We start from the raw sequence: 24,307 nt of genomic DNA, 5'->3' as shown, positions 1-24,307 counted from the left end.
TGAAGGGCGCACATTGTCTCACAGCCCAATTCAGGTGCAAGATATTACTGATGTTGAAAATATCAGGAATATCTACAAGTTCTCCCTTCCTCACATGATCCTCTTATCACAATGGTAACATTCCTGATCCATGGCCAACAGTAGCCTTCATGGCCAACAGTAGCCTTCATGGCCAACATTAGCCTTACCTCTCCATGGCCGATATTGTCCTCTCCTCTCCATGCCGAACACTAGGGGCTCTGCTATATTCAAGCCATATCCGATCCTAAACAACCCCCCACCCCCTGCAGCTATGTGAGTTTGGATGCACAGTACCCAAGCTTAAAGGACTGTACTGCTGTGCCTACTACTATAGCAATTTGGCTTCATTGTAGCCTAACCAATAACTGTTGTGCGTTTTGGCTATATGATAGCTGAGCGCTCATGCGTAAACTTAAGTCCAGCTTATCATAGCTGCAATTTGCAAGGCAGACTGTGGCTCGGCCTATTCCATCAAAATCCCTGCTTTGCGCCATCTTGAGGGGGGCAGTGTATCTTATCTTTATGAGCGGTTTGCAATATGTCCTCGGGACAATATGGATCCTGCTCTAGCCAAATTGGGAGGATGAACTTGGCTTTCATTTGATGCCTGCTAGGTGGACTGAATGTTATAAAACTCTAATAAAAGGCAGTCTGTACTCCTTATTCCATCCACCATTAAGCTCCTGAACAGCGCATACCTCACTCCTGTCTGTATATTGAATATTTATTCTCAATCTTCAGATTTGTTTCAGGGTATGTGGCTCCTGTGGTACTTTGTTCCACATGTGGACCTTCCCAGTGGTTTCCTCCTGTTGATCTCCAGTCTGGGATCTGATAGCTCAGGTCCTCCAAGTGCCATTCTCCAAAGACCCTTCAGTTTTTTTTAGAAAACAAACCAACCTCCATGAAGCATCCCTCCCATTGGATGGTTCAGCATATGGTTAACTCCGCCAAATCCTATTTGGCATTCTGATAGAAAAATGTCCACTTAGATACTGATCAGGTGATATAAAAGGTCCGCAGGCCATGATCCATGAGCGAGTAATGCCGACGGTGGAAGACTGAATGCTTCAGTTAAGTAAAACCTGGACACCATGGGTTGATTGTGCCCATAATGCGGGTCTCCACTCTGATGGTTTTTCTTTTCTTACTCTTTTTCACGTTCTCTACTTGAGGTATCCTCCCTATATGCTGGTCCATTGCTCTTGTGATACTTACTACCGTTGGGTCTCAAAGTTTGTACAGTGTAATTACAATTGCTTGTTCTTCCTTTGTTCTTTTTATCTTTCATTTTTCTCTCCTCACTTTTTGTTACGATTTGTATTTGTTTTTTTCCTGTGTCTTTAGCCCCTTTTGTGTGGATGTGTTCTATTTTTGATATGCCAATAAAGACTTATTGAAACTAAAATGCCTCCTTTGCAGTGAAGGTGCTTCTGAGGGTAATGACATGGGGCAAAGCTCACATTTTTTTATGTAGTTAGGTGGGACTTCTCATCCTTGCCTCGCTATTTTCATAACAGGCAACACACGGCTCAGTCAGTATCCTAGCAGTATATCCAGTAATATCACTATGGGGGTGCGGACTACACCAGGTGTCTCCTACAGAAGGGGTTGACACCAAGCTCCAGGCAAAGAAGGGCAGTGCAAGGCTATGTAAATAGACCAAGCTAGTGCCTGATGTACTGTACTGCCCCCCCCCCCCTTAGTAATGATGTAGTTAGCCACCTTCCCCCCCCCTCCCCCGCCCATACACACACCTTAATAGCAAATGTGTACAGCATGGTACCCTTCCCTCTTCTCCCACAGCAAACATGGCCAGAACACACCCATAGCAAAGTGTGTACAGTGTAACAATCCCTGACACAAACTCCTCTCCCCTATAGCTAATGGATCAGTATAATCCATTCCAAAGAAATGTCAGTAACAAGTAACATTACTTCAAAAACGTATTGGTTTTGTTTAGCCTTAGTGAGATTGGAGTTATATTGGGTAACCCCATGAGTTTCTGCACCAGGTGACACCCACCCTAGTGCCACCTCTGAGTATATCTATAGTCTCTGAACTGCCCAAAATGATCTCTAAAGATAGTTTAGTAACAGCAGAAGCTGAAAATGTGTCTCTACTCTTTATTTTGATATGCAGCTTCTAGTGAAGGTAGCATGATTTATGCATAGGTCCAGACGGGCATAAAAGTACTCAAGTCTCTGTTTGCTAGTCCCCGTTTCTCTTCAGCTGCCTTGTTTACAGAATATGAACTTTTTGCTACTCTACAATATATAAAATGTAGTATTTTGCAAGCTCGGTAAGGGTTGGTTTCTCCTGTACCAGGCCCCCATGTGTCTTGCATGGCTTTATCACTGAGTCCTATACCACATCTACATCTTCTGCAGCCCTCTTGTAGCTTGTGTAACCCAGTGTGTCTTCCTTCATCTCCTCCTGCATCGTCTCATATTAAACATAATCTGCTCCCCCTCCTCCATCGGAGTGCACTGCACTGTCCTTATTTGGTAAGTTAGCAGCCTGTATCCCGGAGCATCCTGCTCCGTTCCCAGACAGCCCTCTGCAGCAAGCTTTCTCCAGATTCCGACCAGGAGCAGCCCTGCCTGACACTAGGTTAACCCTTTCCTGCGTGTTGGAAGGCGGCAGCCCACCCTCAAAATGTGCTGCTGTTAGCAAGACCTCTAGAGTGAGATGGTTGCCTTGAAGTGGGGCCTCCTGAATCAAACTGAGGAACTAAAAGGCCCAGCATGCTGCTGGTGGTCTCAGAAGTTAGGCTATATTATCACCCAGTTAATATTTTGGGGTTTATATGGATATACCAGCGTTTTCCTGAAAATAGTCAGATTCCTTAATCAGTTTACTCACTTCTGTCAGAACTATTGGCCACCATACTCTTGTGCCGAAATCCTTAGCCCCAATTTCCACAGACTGTTGATAGGCAGTGAAAAGACTCTCAAACTCTCACAACTGCTTGTTGCTGCCTGGCAACCACTTGCTGCTGCCTGGCAACCACTTGCTGCTGCCTGGCAACCACTTGCTGCTGCCTGGCAACCACTTGCTGCTGCCTGGCAACCACTTGCTGCTGCCTGGCAACCACTTGCTGCTGCCTGGCAACCACTTGCTGCTGCCTGGCAACCACTTGCTGCTGCCTGGCAACTGCTAACTGCTGCCTGGTAACGACTTGCTGAGCACACAGTTCAACTGCCCGTGGAAATGAGCCCTAGCTCTCCTGCTCCGGCTGGGCGATGGTTAGCGCCCAGAACCAGTGCTGTACAGGCAGCCCCCCCCCCCCCCCCCATGGCGTGAGTTTTGAGCGCTGCCGCAGCTGTGGTCAAACTCTCCATGTTTTGTTCCTCCGCCATCCAGTAATGCACCCGCGTGTGAATGCTTGACAAGTGTGATGTCACAACCACTGCAATTCAGCTGCATTTAAATTGCACTGGCGGGCGGCAGACGGGAGGCTGAGCTGCTCTGCAAACGCGCAATTTAGCTGCCTGTCTGAAAGGGGCCTAATTGGAGATCAGGCGGTACAAAGCAGTAGTCAAGTGGCCAATGTTTGGGGAAGACCATACATTATACAGTTTCCACTCAACCAGTTTCCCAATGCTAATCTTAAAGTGAACCTGAGGTGAGAGTGATATGAAGGCTGCCATGTTTATTTTCTTATACCAATACCAGTTGCCTGGCAGTCCTGCTGATGTATTTGGCTTCAGTAGTGTCTGAATAACAGAAACAAGCGTGCAACTAATCATGTCAGATCTGACAATGTCAAACACCTGATCTGCTTAATGCTTGTTCAGGGTCTATGGATAAAAGTATTAGAGGCAGATGATCATCTGGACAGCCATGTAGCTGGTATTGCAAGGAAATCGTGGCAGCCTCCATAAAACCCTCACCTCTGGATTACTTTAAAGGGACCTTAGGTGAGAGACCTATATAGACTGTCATATTTATTTCCTTTTAAAAAATGCAAATTACTTGGCTGTCCTGCTGATCCTGTCGCTAATACTTTCAGCCATAAGTCTTGAACAAGCATGCAGGTCACATGTTTAACCTAAGTTTGACTGGAATTGTTGCATGTTTCAGGTTTGTTATTCAGACACTACTGCAGCCAAAGAGGTCAGGGCTGCCAGGCAACTGGTATTGTTTAAAAGGAAATAAATGTGTCGGTCTCCATATCTCTCACTTCAGCTGTCCTTCAAATACCAGCTGCTTGCCTGTCCTGCTGATCTTTCTGGTATCAGTAGTGACTGAATCCTACACCTGGAACAAGCATGTGGATAATCCAGTCAGACTTAGAGACTCTGTAACAACATTTTCAGCCTTATTTCTTCTATCCTATAAGTTCCTATACCTGTTCTAATGTGGTCTGTCTTACTGCAGACTTTCCTAGTTGCACAGTGGCTGTGTTATCTCTTTTATATAATCTAATCTTTCCTCTGACTGCTTTGTCGGACTCAGGCTAGAATGTGCTGCACTGCTTGTGATAGGCTAGAAGTTATACACACCCTCTCCACGCCCCCTCCAGGCTCTGTATGAGTCACAGACTGAGCTCCTCTCAGCCATGTCTTTTTTGTTTGTAAACACTGCCTAAAACTGGCAATTACAAGCCAGGATTGCAGCAGGGAGTGGCAGAAACAGCACAGAGGGGCACAGGAGAACATAATAAATAGAATGGTATGCTTTTTATTGTAAGAATTTTAGAGTACAGATTATTTTTAAGAGCACCTGATCTGCATGCTTGTTCAGGGTTTATGGTGAAAGTAATAGAGGGAGAGGATCAATGTTATAGCCTGGCAACTTACTTTGTTTATAAGCAATGTCAACCTCCATATCACCCTTGCTTGTTTCCAAGCTGTATGCCTAATATGGGCCTGAAACTGAACTTTGCACCCAAGCTTTTTACCTGCTAAAACTGCAGCACTAATCTCAACCCCCAATCTTGGCTTTTTACCTGCCAACATTTTAGCACAGGTCCCAAACCTTATTATAAGCATTTAAAGGAAACCTAAAGTCAATTAAAAAAAATTTTTTAACCTCCTCTGGGCTTCTTGTGCCCACACCGTGACAAACCGATCCCCTGCAATGGCTTTTTTTTTTCCTTCTCTAACCTCTCCAGGGTACTGCTGGAATTTGAGAGATGCTAGCCCCCCCCCCCCCCCCCCCTAGGGAAACACAATAAGGACAATTAAAAGTCCCCACCCTGCCTTCCTGATTGAGTTTTTTTGGTGTTTCTGGCCAGCCAGGACAGTCGACAAGAGCTTGGGCAATAAGCCTGATACCCCTTATACATCCAAATCCAAGAATGTTCTCTTATACAGCATGCTTTCTGAAAAACAAATCCTAAAGAATAAACTCCTTTTGGACAAAGAAATTGAAACCATAATGAGCCAGTCAATGGCCACGGCACCTGCACGGCCCTGGCCACACGCGTCCTCTATCACGCTCCCGCTTGTACTGGGCATGCACAGGATGTGATTGAGGATGTGTGGCCAGGGCCGTGCAGTGGCCATCGATTGGCTCAGTTGGGGAAAGCTAAACTGAGCCTCTGGGGGGACCATAACTTCCTAACCTCTTCATCAAAACGGACGGAAGAGTATTGCTAGTATCAGGGTCCCAAGGATTTGGTCTTTTGATGCTGTGGCCAAATGGCTTTGGAAGCAGTTGGTTTTGCTACATTGATAGCCTTGCAGTGATTTGGACAGTCTTTCTTAAAGGACAACTGAATTGAGAAGAATATGGAGGCTGCCATATGTATTTCCAATTACCAATACCAGTTGCCTGGCAGCCCTGCTGTGCTCCATGTGGGTGCAGTAGTGTCTAATTAACAGCAGAAATAAGCATGCAGGAATTCCAGTCAGATCAGACTATGTCAAAAATCTGCTGCATGCTTGTTCATGGTATATAGCTAAACGTATTAGAGGCAGGGGATCAGCAGGATAGCCAGGTAACTGGAATTGTTTAAAAGGAAATAAATATGGCAGCCTCCATATCCTTCTCATTAGTTGTCCATTAACCTTAATGACAACTATAAGCCTTGATAACAAGCGGCAACTAAGTATCACTGTATTGTTTTTGAGCTATCCCATGTTGGCAGTGCTCAATGACCCAGTTAAAATGCTTTCCAGACCATCCCTTATGCTATCTGTTGACCAGAAATGGTTATTCAGATTTTTTTCCCTCAATCTCAAAATGTATAATTAAAGTGGACCCAAATAAAAATACAAGATTTCAGAAATAAAATCTATTTTCTAAATTATAATAAATAGCAGCCTTTTTTCAGCTGCTTGACAAATATAAAATATTTTACATTTATTGGAGGAACCCCCTCCCTTTCATATTGCCGGGACAGAATCCGGCAGACTGGTGGAGTAGGTGGTGTCCGTCAAAAGAGGAATTGCTAATGGCTGCCACCTGTATAACCCTAGTTATGAAAAGAGAAGGGTGAAACGCATGCACTGAAATGCTCATAGGCTTGAAGGAGTGTTTACTTATCTTTGTATGTGTCAGAGTGGTGCAACTAAATATTTTGAATTTAAAAAAAAATGTTTGGTTTGGGTCCACTTTAACGGACTAAAATGTTTTGGCACCCCCTGGGCTACATGCACCACGAGAACATTAGCCCAAGACCGCCTAGACTCCACCTTGCCAGTCATTGTGAAAGCATGTGCACTTGTAGCTCAGGAGTTGGCTCTGGCCTGTATTTTTACCATAGGATAGGTGGAGCTTGCACCTTATCTGCTGCTAGTTGTCCTGCCACCATCTTCCATAGAATGGGACAAACTGCTGGGACTGTATCAGTGATGTTCCAGATGACTGTAACAACTTGTCTGTATGTAGTTTTAGACCCCACCACTACCATGGAAGCTTCTCAGAGATACCAAGAATGGTCATTCCCCTGGTGTGGCTGCAGAATCCCAACAGTTATAAATTCATTTCAAGAATGTTAAGATTGAGAAAAGGTTAAAGCAGATGACGAAGGATGATAGATTTGAAATAAAGTGCAGTGGACCTGAGCTTGCCTTTATTTATTTTTTTTTTTTAGTAAACTGCCAAACCCCTATATGGAAAGGTGTTTTCTATTTCAGCACTTAAAACTCTTTTTGGAACGCAGTCCATTCATCAGGTGCAGGGTCTGTTAGTTAATATTAGACAGAGGCACTTGCACAATTTGAAATCACCTGATAAGTACTGGAAGTGGACAGCGTTCCACAAAGTGCATTGGAAATTGATTTTTCCCTACAGTGGTCCTATTTAGGAGGCAAGTACAGACTTGCTCCTTTATCAGTGTCCCAGTATTCTAAAAAATTGAATAAGAGAGAAGAGAGAGTCTAACAGCAATTAGGATGACAGGTGACTATAAAAAGGGCATTTTGTCCACTTGGCTGCTATACACTATTCAAGGTGTTTTTCACTGCACTGTAGCTTTCTGCCCTCTATGGCTCCAGCCGATACATCTGTAAGTCACATGGTGTTTCCTAAGGAGGATGGGAGAGAGGAGCTGGAAGCCTCGGTGCAAGGTTATAGTCATATAAACTATGGAGAATAGGATGCCTGCAACGGTAGTGCTGTGATCTGCCAGATACATAAATCTGGCTATCATTGCTTCTGCCCTGCGCAGGATCAGGTGCTGAAGAGGCAATTTATCCAGACATCACTGTCGGAAGAAATGATTGCATTAGTCAAGAGTTGCTAATAAGAAAAGATTTTATGGGGCGAATTCAAAGCTTTTCTGGTGAATTTTCTCACCTTTCTTCTTAACTAATAAATCATAAGTTAAGTTAGTAAAAGGAGAGAAATTCTCTCTCAGTAACTGACTTAACTTATGGTTTCTCTCTCTTTATCGTTTATCTTATGCATTCTCTAATAATTTTCTCTCAAACGTTAGCTAACATTAGTTAAGGTCAAAGCGGACCTGAAGTTATGTAAAAGGAAAAAAAGTTCCACTCACCTGGCACCCTGCAGCCAACCTGTGCCCGCACATAGCGGTCCCCTCCATGACTTTCACCGGTCGCTGTCCACTGCGCCTGCGAGGCCCTTGCCACGTGCATTCTCGTTCCTGCGCAGGGGCAGTACAACTAAATCTCTAGTGCGTCTGCACAGGACGTTCCTGACAGGAGCACGACTGAGGACCCGCCAGGACTGCGACTGGCAAAAGAGAAAATGAGCCGCAGCGGGGGATTGGAGGATCGCTCCAGATATGCGCATGCCCGGACAACGGAACGGAGGGTCATGCATGGAAAACTTGTGCCTTTTAAAACTGATCCATTCCATAGATCTGTTTTTACACAGATCAGCTTTTCGTGTGAACAAGACCTCATTAAACTTTGTGAATCAACCTCATTGGCTCTGTTGGCAGCTTAAGCGTGTGTGCTTTCTTGCACAAGCTATTTATTGTACCTATAAAGTGCCAACATATTACGCAGCACTGGACGTTAGTTTAGGTTACAGACAATATTTAGGGGTGACATACAGCAACATGATTAGGCAAGTTAGGTTCACTCAGATGCATAGCATGGGTTCACAGTAATGGAGGTGCATGATCAGGTAGGACACAAAAGGAGGACCCTGCCCAAAGGCTTACAATCTAGAGGGAGAGGTAAGGACATGAAAGGTAGGGGACCAGAGTTCAGCTGTGGGTTTAGAGCACTTGTGAGGGGTGGTAGGCCAGAGTGAAAAGGTGAGTTTTGAGGACCTTCTTGAAGATGTTAGAGGGGGCTGTCCTAATGGGTGGAGGTAGGGAGTTCCATAGTGTTGGAGCAGCTCTTGAGAAGTCCTGGAGGCGTGCATGGGACTGGGTGGTGCGGGGTGGGGGGGGTTAGGCGAAGTTCATTGGAAGAGCGGAGTGAGCGGCTAGGTGTGTACCTCTGAGTGAGATCGGAAATGTAGGTTGGACAGGTTTTGTGGACAGATTTGTAGGTCAGACACAGCATCTTGAATCTGATTCTGGACTGGACGGGAAGCCAGTGAAGGGATTCCAGGAGGGGATCCGCCGTGGTGTAGCGATGGGAGCAGTGGATAATTCTGGATGCCGCATTCATGATTGACTGCAGTGGGGCTGTTCGGTTCATTGGGAGACCAAACAGCAGGGCATTGCAGTAGTCAAGGCGGGAAATTATGAGGGCATGGATGAGGAGTTTGGTGGTGGCAGAGGTCAGGAAAGGGCGAATCTTACAGATGTTACGAAGGTGGAAGTAGGACTTTGTGAGGTTTTGTATGTGGGGAGTGAAGGAGTGCGAAGTCCAGGGTGACACCCAGACAGCAGGCTTGAAAAATGGGGCGATTAGTAGTGTGGTTAACAGTGACATGCACATCTGGGAGGTTCATGGATGGCCGGGGTGGGAAGATCATAAATTCCGTTTTTGTCTAGATTTAGTTTTTGGAACCTAGCAGACATCCAGGATGAGATGGCTGATAGACAGGAGGAGACCTTGTCCATGGTAGTAGTTAAAACTATCTGCATACAGATGATAGTTTTGTCCATCATCTGCATACAGATAATTAAAACCCATGGAGGAGATGACCTTGCCAATGGAGGATGTGTATAGGGTGAACAGTAGGGGGTCAAGGACTGAACCTTGGGGGACTCCCACCGAGAGGTGGTTGGGGGTGGACGAGGACTAATTGAAGGCGGTCGTGAAGGAACGGTTGGAGAGGTAGGATGAAAGCCAGGACAGGGCGAGATCGTGAATGCCCATGGACTGGTGGAGTAGGGGATGATCTACTGTCTGGATGGTGGCTGGATGGTGTAATGTGGTGGCTGGATGGTGTAATGGTTAAGGGCTCTGCCTCTGACACAGGAGACCTGGGTTCGAATCTCGGCTCTGCCTGTTCAGTAAGCGAGCACCTATTCAGTAGGAGACCTTAGGCAAGTCTCCCTAACACTGCTACTGCCTATAGAGCGCGTCCTAGTTGCTGAAGCTCTGCCGCTTTGAGTCTGCCAGGAGAAAAGGGCGATATAAATGTTTTGTCTTTGTCTTGTCAAAAGCTGCTGAAAGGTCAAGGAGGAGGAGAATGGAGTGTTTACCTTCAGCTTTAGCTAAGGCAAGGTCATTGACCACTTTGGTGAGAGCAGTTTCGGTTGAGTGGGCAGGCCGGAATCCAGATTGCAGTGGCTCTAGCACTCTTGGCAATGCTCTTGGCATTGAGGTACTGGGCGCGTTTGCTCAAGGAGTTTTGAGGCAAAGGGGAGGAGGGAGATAGGACGGTAGTTGGAGGGTATGCTCCAATATTTAATTTTCTAAATGTTTTTTCAAGTAAACGTTTACATAATTGGTGTAAAGCCATGTTGTATTAATTGAAGATGAGGAAAAAACTTGTGTAACCACCTCCCTCACCCTGTCCAAAAGCGTTGCAGGGAACAAGTTGGGTCGACACTGCTAAGCTTCAGGAGTGCTCCTAAAGACGGGCGGCTCCGTACTGCGCATGTTCGAGCATGCACAAGCATTGCATTTGTGCATTTGCAACTGCGCATTATGGAGCCGCCGTCTTCAGGAGCACTTGGGCCCCCAAAGCCTGTTGTGGTGGTGATTCAAACATGGGTGACAGAGCTTGAATGAGGGGAACAGGAAGGCTGCCAAAGAGCCATCCCTTTCCATAGGGGAGTATCTGTGTGATTTGGAATTTATTTTTTTTTTACTTCAGACTTGCTGTAAAGCAGCCATACATCTATCGATTGTTCAGGCCGCTCAACCATCCGATTCATAATTTCATTAAATCTGATGAAAATCTGTGCCGCAACAAGCCTGCCCGATCAACCATTTAACTGATTTCAGGGCAAAATCTGTCAAATGAATTGAGCACATGGTGCTATATGCGGCTACCTCCTGTGCGATGGCGGTGATAATGGGGAAGCAATGGGTGAGACTGGGTGCAGGGGCATAATGGCCCCGGCAGGGAGGCGGGCACCATGCAGGAGAGGGGGCAGTGGGCACACGGTGGTGGGGAGGGGGCCTAACTTAGGACCTAACACCCCCCCCCCCTCACCTTCGCCTCCCCTTCCCCTTTCAGCGCTCCTGGCTCCCCGCTCCAGGAATGAGTGCAGGGGATGGGAAACTCTCCTTTTCCTGGTTACAGGTGGCGATGGAGCTCTGCGTGCCTCCATCTTCTGTCTCCAATACCACTGACTCTACTTCCTGGATAGATGGATGATGTTGAAGACCTAGACATAGGAACACAGAGCACCATCGCCAGATAGAGAGGCGTTCCCTGCCTGCTGCGTTCATTTCTGGAGTGGGGATGGGAGGGCTGAAGGGGGGGGGGGAGAGTTGTGTCCCTCTCCCCACTGCTGTGCCTGCTGCTCCCCTTTCAGGCTACCAATACTGAGGGCACCTATAACTAGCTACTTATATTTTTGTTTTTTTAAAAATCCTGAAAGGCCTGCCTTGCCTATCATTATTATTATTATTTTTTTTTTTTTTTGTGGGGGGACCCAGTGATTTTCTAGTTATGCCCCTGAGCAGCTGGAACAGGTTAGATCTGAATGCACAGGCACCAGGAAGGGCACATATAAAATGGAGGGGGGGGAGGGGGCTGGGGAGAGGCAGTGGAAGCTACGTCTCAGGACTGATTACCAAGAGATTTCATGCTGCAATCGATCGGGAATCGGCCTGCAGTGTACAGGACTAGCGTATCTCTATTTGATTTGAGGTTGGTCTCTTTGTCAATCTGCCCATACATTTATAGATGTATGGGCACTTTTAGTTTTCCCTTCCACTACATACATTTTGGTAAGATTGTGCTATCGCGATTGTATCATTAGTGGACACCAATCATTTCTCATTGGTAATCTTAGTTTCCCTAATAACGCTGCTAGTAACGTCCACCAAACACGACCTTAATGGAGTTTTGTTTGCGTGATAATCGCCACGTCTGCATTTTCTCCATTACTCACCTAGTGCCTGGAGTGACGGGCAAAGGCTTGGTTTAAATGTTGGCGTAAATTTAGCCAAATCCCTAAATCTGTTCTGTGCTTTGTGTTGCGACTACTATGGAAGAGTAAGCTACACAGATCTGCAGCGCAGTGTAAGCCCTTAGACATGTACATAATCATGCCTCATCACCCCCCGGTGCACATCACTCGTGCAGATGTCTTAATCTGTACAATCGCCATCATTTATCTGCCCTCTCCTCTGGACCGTAAGCTGCTGTGCGCTCCAGCTGTCCATATTATCTCCCCCATGTAATCCTCTGTCTGCATTTACCGTGCCTCCTCTGGGCAGGATGCCGGCAGCAGTGTGTGGCCAACGCTGCCCCCATCTGGAGATGCCAGGCTGCTTGCACACAATACATCAGCTGCTGCTGCTGGGGACCCACACATACATCTTTGTAGGATTTCACCTGACTCGTGTACAATATCCAAATGACTCCTCATTATAAAGGAAAAAACTGTAGCATTTCTGTGGAACTCTTTATGGTGTATCTTTCATTGCCATGCATAGTCCAGACAATTGTATTTTATCTTCTTTAAAAGGAACCCGAGGTGCCAGATTTCCTTTTAAATACCAGTTGCCTGACAGTCCTGCTGATCTTTCTGATCAGTAGTGTCTGAATCACACACCTGAAATAAAGCCTGCAGCAAATGGGGCCATGTTTTATTCAACTCAAGAGCCCTACAGATAATGCTCAATTAGAAAACCGAAAGTAATAAAGAACAGTAAGGCGTACTTTAACCACTTGTTGACCCACCCTTCCCCCCCCCCCCCCCCTTAAGGACCAGCGCTGATTTAGAAGATCTGTGCTGGGTGGGCTCTACAGCCCCCAGCACAGATCAAACAGGCAGAGTGACCAGATCGCCCCCCTTTTTTCCCCACTAGGGGGATGATGTTCTGGGGGGGGTCTGATCGCTCCTGCCTGAGTGTGGGGGGGGGCACCTCAAAGCCCCCTCCACTGCAGGATTCCCCCTCTCACTCTCCTCCCTCACTGCCCCGGAGATCGGAGGCTGCACAGGAACGGATCTGTCCTGTGCAGCCTCTAAATGGCTCCTGCCTGCCATGTGACAGTGATCCCCCGGCCACTGATTGGCCACTGAGTGCGCGGTCGGCAAGTGGTTAAAGTGGTATGAAACGCTGCATTTCCTCTTTGCTCTAAAATATTATGTACAGCATAAAATCTACCACAAAAAAAAAATTGTAGCCGAAGAGCATTCAAACAGTTAAACACAGCACTTCAGTGGGAAGATCCTTGCTTCAGTGGGCAGCTTCTGCCCGCATCCTAAGAGGTGATATTATCTTGTTTACATTTTTGTCAGATACATTTAGTAAGCATTAGCAAACTGGTGAAATTGAGCTGTACTGAGCTGAGAAGCAGAAAGAGCTTAGATGTGATCACTAGACAGATTTGAATATATATACAGCAGCTATGCAATACAATGGCAGCTTTCAGAGCAGATAAACTGTACTTTAGGAATGTGTAAACAGACATTACTTGTGCACAAAAGCAAATATAACTGTATGGGTAACAAAAAAAAATAGGAAAAGTTTGTTTTATCCCACTTTAACAAGTCTTAAATCCAACCCTCCATTATGACTCACAATAAAACAATAGACTACATAGCACTTGTAGAATAAACAGAATGCAGTAGGTTATGCAAAACATCCATCAATATCATAGCTACAGAGAAATTTACACAATACATGTAAACTGCATACAAGAGGCAAACCCCTGATAATCCCACTTACCACACTTTCAAGACAACCAAGTGACCCAAATTCTGTCAAATGCACCCTGGCACCATTGCAAACAGTGATTTTTTTTTTTTGATTTTTTTTTTTTTGATAAACGCTCCAAATCTTATCTAAGTGCGGAAGTGTTTACCCTAGGGGGCTGTCCAAGCTGCAGCAATTAGGGCTTGAGTAACATTACAGAATTGCGAGAGTGAGATATTTTTGGCCTAGAGGCCTATTTTTGGCCTTTATGCACCCAGGCAATTTCATGGGTCCAGATTTTTTGTGAGAAACCTCTGATATGCATGCTTGTTCAGGGTCTGTGCCTAAACATATTAAATTCAGAGGAGCACCAGGACAGCCAGGCAATGTGCATTGTTTAAAAGGAAATAAATGATTGCCTCCATATTTTTCTCACCTCAGTTTCCCGTTGTCTCTTCTCCCTGTTGATGAAATGGGCCTGCAGTTGTGTATGTAGTGCTTTTTCTTTTTCTGCTGTGTTCATACCCAGAGTCCTTAAAGGTAGCCACTAGTCCTTTATTAATGTGTTGTGATTCTTGCAGACTGCCTGTTCAGGTTATGCCCCATGAACCGCTACTCTGCTCAGAAACAGTTCTGGAAAGCCGCAAAGCCTGGAGCCAGCAACACGACAGACACCGTCCTGCTCAACAAGCTTCACGTAAGTCCCACCCTTACAGGGGGCGTTCCACAAGGGTCCCCCAGAGCCCCATAACTGTAATAAGCTATACTTTAAAAAAAAAAATGTATTTGTGAGTTGCAAAAAATCCCCAAAGTCTCCCACTGCCGTCTATGTAGCTCTGCCCTCTGCAGTCTTCAGAATGACCCATTCATTAAGCCATTCTCACAGGAGGAGGTTGTCGTGTCCTTATGTAAATTGTGAAGAATGTGAATAGAAGCTGCTGCAGTTCAAAACACAACCTCCATCTTTAGGAAGGCCTCCTACAAATGCAGCGTCAGTCAGGGCCCATTCACACTAGAGCATTTTGCCGGCGATTTTGGCAAAACGCTGAAGCGCTAGCGCTTTTTAAATCGCTAGTGCAATACCCTATGGGCCCGTTTTCACTTGGGCGAATTGCATTAAACTCCAAACGCAAATGTGTAGCCTGCACCATTTTCAGGCGATTTCCCGGCGATCGCGTTTCAGTGCTATAGAAGCGCTAAACGCGATCGCTAAAAAAAAAAAGGTAAGTGTTGAATGCAAAAAAATCGCCTGAGCAAAAGCGCTAGCGTTTTGCGTTTAGCAAGTGTGAATGGGCCCTCAGGCTTTCACTTGTGCTCTAAAGCCGAGAGCTCTAAAGCCGGCAATGGGACATGTGAAATGCAGCAATAGCCTGATCGCTGCAAGTTTCTTTGAAAGATGTAAGTTGCAGTTCTGTATATGGTACCCTGAGGAGCAAAGGGGCGTTCCCCCAGAAGAGGAGTTCTTGTGCTGAGAAAACAAACCTCTAGTCAAATAATCAACATGAACCTTTTTCTCCATCTTGTTTCCTTGTCTTCCACAGCATGCAGCAGATTTGGAGAAAAAACAGAATGACACTGAGAATCGCAAGCTCTTGGGAACGGTTATCCAATACGGGAATGTTATTCAGGTGCAGTACTCAATCTGATTGTACAGGCAAATTAAGCCAAACACTCTTGTTTTGCATTTTTGAGTTCCGTTCAGGTGAGGGTCCTTTATCCACTAAAAACCTTCGCATACGCACTGCAATCACAATTCCTTTTACACTTTTTTTTTTTTTTTTTTGTTTTGGCTGCAGACGTTCATTGTAAAAATGCGAATGCACCATTAAAATAAGCAAAAGGGGAACAATTAAAATTAAGATGCCAAAAATGGCATAGGCTCATGTATGGTATGCGTTTTCTTGCGATCCCATGGACTTAAATCCCACGCAAACACCGGAAAAATGTAGTAATCGACTGGTTTGTGGAAAAGCAATTTGCTTCAGTTTTCAGGGGCACTGTGATATTTGTGATATTATTAGTGCATGCAGTGTATTTTACTTGCGATTAATATTTGTAATGGCATTCTTTTTACTCCTAAATGCAACTTTATCGATAGAACGGTGAATAACTCAGATGTTCACCAGAAAATGTCATTCATGTTAGAGACTCTGTAACAAAATTTTGAGCCTTATTTCTTCTATCCTATAAGTTTCTATACCTGTTCTAATGTATTCTGTCTTACTGCAGCCTTTCCTAGTTGCACAGTGGCTGTATTATCTCTGTTATATAATCTAATCCTCTATCTTCTGACGGCTTTGAGGGGCTCAGGCACTCAGGCTGGAATGTGTAGCTCTGCTTGTGATAGGATAGAAGCTATACACACCCTCTCCACGCCCTCTGCAGGCTCTGACTGAGCTCCTCTCAGCCTATCACATGCCATGTCATTGTTTGTAAACACTGCCTAAAACTGGCACTTACAAGCCAGGATTGCAGCAGGGAGTGGCAGAAACAGCCCAGAGGGGCCCAGGAGAACATAATGAATAGAATGGTATGTTTTTTACTGTAAGAATTTTAGAGTACAGATTCTTTAAACCCTGCCCCTCACAAACTGCAGCCTCGCCGAGAAGTTCAGAGCTCTGTGGCCCACCCAACCTTTTACCGTGGCCCGCCCCATATCGGCAGCAGCCTATCGGGCCTTAAAAGCAAGATGTGGGTGGGACACAGCAACACAGGTGGGGGTGGCCACAGCTTCAACCTTTTTAGCAGACTTGGATCAAAAACCGATGTGGTGTTTTCACTGGGGGTGGGGTTTAACGCTAGTTTCTATTTACGGTGAACGGGCGAGTTATTCATCGGTTTAATCAAAGTTGCATTCGGGAACTATAAGGATGCCATTACTTCCAAGTAAAAATACACTGGTACCCTTTTTTTTTTTAAATTGACGTTTTCATTCCAATTCAAGCATCGTTAGCCAAATGCAGGCGTTCCAAAAATCTGATCACAATGCATGCAGTGGAAACGGACCCAAAATGTCTTACTTTCACTTTAAAAGGGGGAGGTCCATAAACTAAGTAAAGAATTCTGAGACTAGCAAGCTGGCAAAATGTTTTTTAGTATAAGCGGCAGACATTCGTGGGATGAATCTACATATTCGGTTGCAATTGGCATTCTGAAACTAGGCATATTCAGTAGGTGTTTACAGTATGTGGTGGGAGGGAGGGGGAGATATTGTGGCCTGACATCACATTGCTGGGAATGTGCCTATGCTACTTAGTAGACTAGGGTCATTAGCATTCCTGTCAGTTTCCTCTCTTCAAGTTTGTCAGTTTGAGGAGTAATTAGACATAGGTCTTGTTTTTGCTTTTCCACACTTGACTGTTGTGAGGTATAAATAGATCTCCTGCTTAAAAAAGCAAAATAACTTTGGGAAGATTTTAGGAAGAATTATGTGGGCAGATTAGATTACTAAGCAAGTTTCGTTAAACCGTCCTGTTCAATTCAATTTTGGTATAATGTTGATGAACATTTATCTGTAGGCACGTTCCCAGACATCCCTGGACTGTAGTGTACTTTTCATTTTAAAAGGTCTTAAAATACCTGATTTATGCGATATACTGATTTTTAGGCTGAGCAGAAACGTGAAGGAAATCTACTTGGTATTGACCATTTATTACTAATTCGACATGTCCCATTAGACCAGATCTCAGCGTTCTGATTACACCCTCCAGCTGCCAATTTATTTAGAAGCTTGCAAGTGCTTCAGGCCAATTTTATTTTAGCTGCTGTAATGCGTATGTATGGTTGCTTGTCACTAGGGGGCAGTGTAAGACAACAGAGGACTTCTGCTTTCAGTTTCTGTATTTTCTGCTCATAGAGAGAGATCGAAGTATTCCAAGAATCTACAGCAGGAGTTCTGCCGACTGAGGTCAAAAGCAGGGCACTGAACTCAAACAAGATGACTTTTGAAGCTGCTAATGTGTTAATATACCTCTTCTTGCCACAGGTTCAAGCTTTGTACTGCTCACTACATAACAAAACTATGAAGTCTTGCAGTCGTGCACTCCTGTCTAATGCTTCACCTTGCTTCTCACACAAATCTGTCAATTGGGGGTGAGGCAGAAGAAACAATAGATCAACAGTCTAAAGCCTTTTGATTGTTTTTCATTTTATAGATTTGCTGAAATCTGTATGGTAGGGATGTATTCCTTACATTTGGTGGCCATTTTTGTGTATGGCCAACATTATTCTGGGAGATGTTTCCCATTGACTATTCCTGTGAGGTGTGTGAATTCCTTTCACCAGCTGCTGTGCCAGCTCACCTATGTAGGAGCTGCTGGGCATGTTAGCGGAGGGGAGGGCAATGTCCAAAATGGCCAGAAGGGATCACACTTGAATGAGGAAATCATGGGAACTTGCGTTGCATGTATGTCCACCTGCATACTTGACCTGTATTGCGCAGACCACAAGCTAACAAGATAGCAGATTGAACGTAACGTGAACCTGGCACCTTTTTTTTTTTTTTTTTTTTTTAGCACCCAGGACATCTCAATAGCGCATTCAATATGCATGCCAACAATGTGGCTCATTAAAAAATCAGTTTCCTTTTCTTTTTACATTTGAAAGTTAAGCAGAGGGTTTTATTAGCCTACTTCTGAGGCCTGCTGACTGCACAAGTTTCTGGCAGATAAGGACTTATGTATTTTTATTGCACACATTAGCAGAGGGCAAACAACTCTTTTATCAGCGGGTGGTGGGTAGATTGGACACTGTGCTTCAAAGAGCTTACAGAAGTCACAGATGCTCTCTTCACACCTTCCCTTGGATAAATAATGGGCAGCTAGGAGGGGGGAACACGGCAGCTCCTAGCTTTTAGAAACCAGGAAAAAGTGGTGCTTGGTTCCCTTTTTAAGATGCCAGACAAATCAGGAGAACGTGACTAAGCAGGTGATCACCAAAGTAAATGTGCGCCATGCTTTAATTTGAAAGACTCATCCAAATTTTATTTTATTCAATACATGATTGACTGAAATCTAAAACTGAAGTTTCATTGCACGCTTGGTTGGCAATGCACTTAACGAGACAGTTGGCCCCAACAAGCCCAATTGCTCGTTTATTGATCAAAAGCATGGATGAGGCAGAATTTGTACAAGGGGAATGTATTTAAAGGGAGCCTGAGGTGAGTGGGATATGGAGGCTGCCATAATTTCCTTTTTAAAGGGAACCTTAACTGAGAGAGGGATATGGATGTTTCCTTTTAAACACCAGTACCTTGTCAGTCCGGCTAATCTCTTTAGCTGCAGTAGAGGCTGAATCACAGACCTGAAACAAGCATCCATGCATGCAGCTAATCCAGTCTGACTTCAGTCAGAGTACTTGATCTGCATGCTTGTTGAGGGGCGGTGGCTAAAAGTATTAGAGACACAGGATCAGCAGGAAAGACAGGCAACTGGTATTATTTAAAAAAAAAAAAATGAATATCCTTCTCAGTTTAGGTTCCCTTTAAGTAATACCAGTTGCCTGGCTATCCTGCTGAGCCTTTGATTCGAATATTCTTAGCCATAGACCCTGGACAAGCATGCAGATCAGATGTTTGTCTAAAATCTGACAAGTAGCTGCACGCTTATTTCAGAAATATTAGCTGGACTGCCAGGCAACTGGTATTGTTTAAAATGAAATCAATATGGCAGCCATCTATGTCTCATCTCCAGTTCATTTTTAAGTCAATGGGAGAATCAAAGGGCAATTTTACCTAGACTTCACTTTCCCTAGTGATATGGTGCAAGATGTTTTATTCCAAATTCCACTGCTCATCCCTAATGGAAGTATGGGCATATTGGAAGGTTGCTTAGTAGGCAAGGGGTGGAGCAGCAGGCAACCAGCAGCTGCTCTACCCCCCTTTGTAGTGCTTCAGGTGGTACAGCTCTGGCGCTGCCACAGATTCCCAGCTTTCTGCTAAAAATCTGATAGATTAAGTGGACTTGGTGGTGGAATCGATTACTAATGTCCAATCTATTTTCAGTCTAGGAGTGATAGATTTTCATTTTGGGCTGCTATTCACCTGCGTTTAGCTAGCTAAATAAAGCTGCTGGGTTACTGTGAAGGTGTGTGGCCAGCACAACGATTTGTTTTGACGCTTTATTTGCTGTCTCACATCAGATACATACACCTGCTGTGGAATTGTGTGTAGAAAAGGCTGTTTGATATAGAAGCTGTAGAATGGAACCATAGGGGACCTTTGTGTTCTTCAGCAAGCAGCATATACTCACTATTGTAATTTTTTTTTTCCTTTCAGCTGCTGCATCTGAAGAGTAACAAATACCTTACAGTGAACAAGCGCTTGCCGGCCCTGCTGGAGAAGAATGCCATGAGGGTGACGTTGGATGAGGCGGGCAATGAAGGCTCCTGGTTCTACATCCAGCCGTTCTACAAGCTGCGGTCCATTGGAGACAGTGTGAGTAGCTTTCCTTGCTTCCCTTAGATGATCTGGGGGAGGAACTCGCACATAGTGAGGCGCTCTAGCTTTCTACTGACCCACATTTGTGTTCTCCTATTTCAATTGCCTGATGAAGCAGGATGTTCACCCGTGAAACGCTTTGCACTGTATTTGGAGACTAATCTAGTGAATAAATATTTATTGCATTATTTACGGCTGGATTTAGCCTGGTCATTTTTCATTGAGGGAAGTTGATCCACCCATTCCCCCATTTTTAGACGGTTTTTAACCAATTTTATTCTGTTTTGGCGCCTCTATTAATCTTGTTTGTTCTTTTCAGGTGTCTCACCCACCTGCTTACCATATCTTTATGAAACAGCTTTTTCAAAGAGCAGTGTCAAATAGTCACTACTGATGAAGTCTTACGGTCCATTTTTATTAAACCGTACCCAAGAATGTGGTGAATTCGGTCTCGCCCATAAAAATATATGGGCTAAATTGTTGGCGACCTTGCTTGTTGCAAGTCAACATTTTGTACTTGTTTGTATTTTATGAAGTGAGGTTCCATTTCCTACATACATGGTGGTATTGTATAAACCATTGGGATGTAGCTTGCATATGGTGGTCCCAGGCAGTGTGAGCACGTAGGACCCTGCCTGTACTTCTAAGCTCTGTTTGAAAGCTTGTTCAAAAGTTTTTTTGTTTTTTTTGGAATTTTTTTTGTTAACTGTCTGCAATTAATCTGCTTGTTATACAACATGTAGCATTAGAATTTGAAAATCCTTTAAGCATAACAGTAAATCAGCTGAGATGACCCATCAACATGAGGACATTCTAACAAAACTCGCTGAATGCAGTCATTGACTTTACGATCCAGAGCACTGTGCCAACAATCTGGACCACTGCTTTTGTGGGACAAACCCGGAGGTCCTTGTAGTGAGGCCAGGGGAACTATAGCTAGGTTGTACCTGTCCCTCAGCAGTGGGCAGGTGTGATGGGGCTGTATTATTCAATGAATTCGTTTGTGAATGGACCTCTAAAGGTGGCCAAACAGGATACAATAAAATGATCCAATTTTACAGCAATTCGATAAAAACTATCGGATCTCTTGAAAAAAATCGACTTTTTTTTTCCCCCCATTCGACTGAAAAATCAGATCGGATTTCCCGTTTTTTTCGATCAATCTGGAATGCCAGATTTTTCTTTAATCTTTCGCAAGATTGTATGGTGTGTTTGTCAATTTATTAATATACACACCCCAGCAATTTTCTCCGTTTCCAATCCTTTTTATCACAAATGGGGAAAAATGTAACGTGTGGTACATTGGTCATATTTTTAAAATGTTACAATCAGTCAGAAAAATTTATTGCAATTCTTAAATTGAACAGATACTTAAAAACTTGTATGGTGTGTGGCCACCTTAATGCAGGGGATACGCGGTACGTTTCTGTACCGTGTATCGACCAGCTGATCCGGCCAGCTGATAATAATCAGCTGGCCCGATCAAGGCGCTCAACCCTCGCCCGCTCGATCCCTGCCGGCGGACAGTGGCAGGGAATAGAGCGCTGATAAGAAAGCGACGGCAGGGACGAGCGGTAATTGATCCGCAGGGTCGCGGCTGGGGTCGATCCGGCGGCTAATCGAGCCGCAGGTCGACCCGTCTGTTTCCAGCATTAGACAGAGGGTGCAGAGACTCCATAAGTGGAAGAAGGGAAAGAGAAGAACAGTGAAGAGAAGTAGGGGGAGAGTGTTCCTACAGCTTGGTCAAGAAAGTATCAGGTTTAACAGGACATATTCTATTCAACTGCTTTTAAATTGCTGTATGTTCTTTAAGGTTGTCGCAATAATTTTACAGTCTAGGCCACCTTTTTTATGTAGAGCAACCATTTTTATTTTCTTTTTTTAGATCCTCCGTTCTGTGCCATATTAAACTTCCAGTGACAAGTCTGAGAGAGGGGTAACACCAAATTTAACATGCCAGCCCCGGGGAGGGAAAATGTCTAACTGGGCAGAATTTTGTCATCCTTCACTTAGTTGCCACCGGTTACTCAGTTTTTTTTTGCTAGTAGCTTACACATTAATGGCTGTGTTATTTTGATGGGACAGCAAATTGACATTGTTATACAAGCTGTACTTGTTATACAAGCTTTATTTTACATTGTATCCATGTCATATCTTTAATGTTGTTCCATGGAAAGATATATTTATAATGGTGTGAGACGTGATCTGTTAAGCACCTTCCTTCCATCGGACTCATATATGCTCTATATGTGCTTTCATTGTTGCCACATCAAAGCTGGTAGCCTTAGACCAGTTGTTGACTTGCTTGAACCCGCCAAACCGATACCTGAAGGGTTACTCATCACAGCACATTTCCGATGTTGGCACAGTGGAGGCCTCAGGACTGTCACAATTTGGGTCAAGCAGAAATGTTTTGCTACGTTTTAAAGGCTGCTTTCTCTTATAGCTTTTTTTTTTTGTCTCCAGGCTTGTTGTAATGTCAGTGCTTATTCAGAAACCTTTATTTGTACGCATTTGTGAAACCCTCCACTAGATAGGATATTTCTAGCATTTGTGTGTCTGGACACTAACCTTTTCATTGCTAGAATTTCCGGGTGTAGAACTGTTCGTATATCTTTCCGCACACCCCTCCCACCTTCCCACTTTCCGTCAAAGAAACACTCTAAAAAATAGTGCGATCCTTAGATAAGCCCACCCATCAACTTGACCAGCCTGCGGAAAGGGGTGAAAGGGAATTTACTCAAAGCAAATCTGTTTTGACTACAGTTCTGGTTACCCGAGGTGATCCCAAATGTAAATAGTTTAGTATATTTGGGGCTTCTTTAGTGTTTCAAACTGCATCCAGTTGACAGCGGGTCACATGCCCCATCCACCTCTTGTGCCCACTTAGCTCGTTCACAGCTGCTGCAGTCCAGCTTTAGACCCAGTCAGAGCGGGCAGCTACAGGATGAACCTAGAAGGGAGGCCAGTGAAAATGAGGAACCATGCAGGTTCTGTGGCTGGATAGTGTACTGGCTAAGGGCTCTGCCTCTGACGCAGGCAACCAGGGTTCGAATCTGTTCCTCCTGTTCAGTAAGCCTCCCTAACATGGCTACTGCCTATAGAGTGCATCCTAGTGGCTGCAGCTCTGGCGCTTTGAGTCTTCCAGGAGAAAAGCACAATATAAATGTTTTTTTGTCACTGTGTCTAGAGGCTCCATGTATGCCTAACTTTTAACGCACTGCTCATAGATAAGCTGATGAGAGCTTATTTTTGGTGTTAATTACACAGGGATAGAGGGCAACTTAAGTGGATTAAAGCCTGGTACACACTTTCATTCATGATTTGCCTATCACTGACCAATTTTCCCAACTCCATGTAGTATTAGGCCCCCTGCACACTACATGCGATTCCGATTCTTAACCCCCTTGCCGGTCCAATTCTTGCGGCAAAGGGGCAGCGCAGCACTGTTTTTTTTTTTTGGTTTTTGTTTTTTAAATCATGTAGCTAGCCTAGCGCTAGCTACATGATAGCCGCTGAGCAGCGGCATCCCCCCAGCCACTCCGATCGCCCCCGGCAATCAGAGTAAGCAGGAAATCCCGTTCAGAACGGAATTTCTTGCTGGGCTTCCCCGGTCGCAATGGCGACGGGGTGGGATGATGTCACTGACGTCATGGACGTCAGAGGGAATCTCGATCGACCCCTCAGCGCTGCCTGGCACGGATTGGCCAGGCTGCGCAGGGGTCTGGGGAGGGGCGGGGGCGGCTCAGCGCGTCGGGTAGCGGCGAATTGGCGGGTAGCGGCGGCGATCGCGTACCACACGCAGCTAGCAAAGTGCTAGCTGCGTGTAGGAAAAATTTTTTTGCAAAAATCGTCCCAGCAGGGCCAGAGCAATCCTCCTGCGAGAGTTACCCCGAGCTCAGCTCGGGATAACCGGCAAGGAGGTTAATCGTTTTTTACATGCAATTCTTCATTTTTATTTTATTTTTTTTTAATCGTTGCTGCATCCTGCATTTTTCTGTTGATAGCATTCAGGGAAAATTGGAATCGCAAATCGGATTTGCAGTGTGCAGGGAGCCTCAAGGTCAAGACTTTGAATACTATGAGCAGATTGTGAAGGAAAACCCTCATATTACATATTGAAAGTGTTTACCCACAGGCATTAAGAGTAAAGACTGGTACACGCATCCAATTTTGAATGGCCAATTTTACCACCTCCATGTAG

At 44.8% G+C, this 24,307-nt stretch overlaps 1 protein-coding gene across 1 annotated transcript in view; it reads left to right on the top strand.

Annotated features, from left to right (window-relative positions):
• The window catches only part of ITPR1 (inositol 1,4,5-trisphosphate receptor type 1), a 366,152-nt gene that overhangs the window by 156,229 nt on the left and 185,616 nt on the right, over positions 1-24,307 (top strand). The window contains 3 exon segments of the mRNA XM_068253115.1: positions 14,249-14,364; positions 15,209-15,295; positions 19,942-20,100. Coding sequence (XP_068109216.1) covers positions 14,249-14,364; positions 15,209-15,295; positions 19,942-20,100 — 362 coding nt within the window.

The sequence above is a fragment of the Hyperolius riggenbachi genome, chromosome 9 (genome assembly GCF_040937935.1).
Source record: "Hyperolius riggenbachi isolate aHypRig1 chromosome 9, aHypRig1.pri, whole genome shotgun sequence".
Taxonomy (NCBI): domain Eukaryota; kingdom Metazoa; phylum Chordata; class Amphibia; order Anura; family Hyperoliidae; genus Hyperolius; species Hyperolius riggenbachi.
Note: the sequence above shows the minus strand (reverse complement) of the source record. Positions and strands in the feature narration are given on the sequence as shown.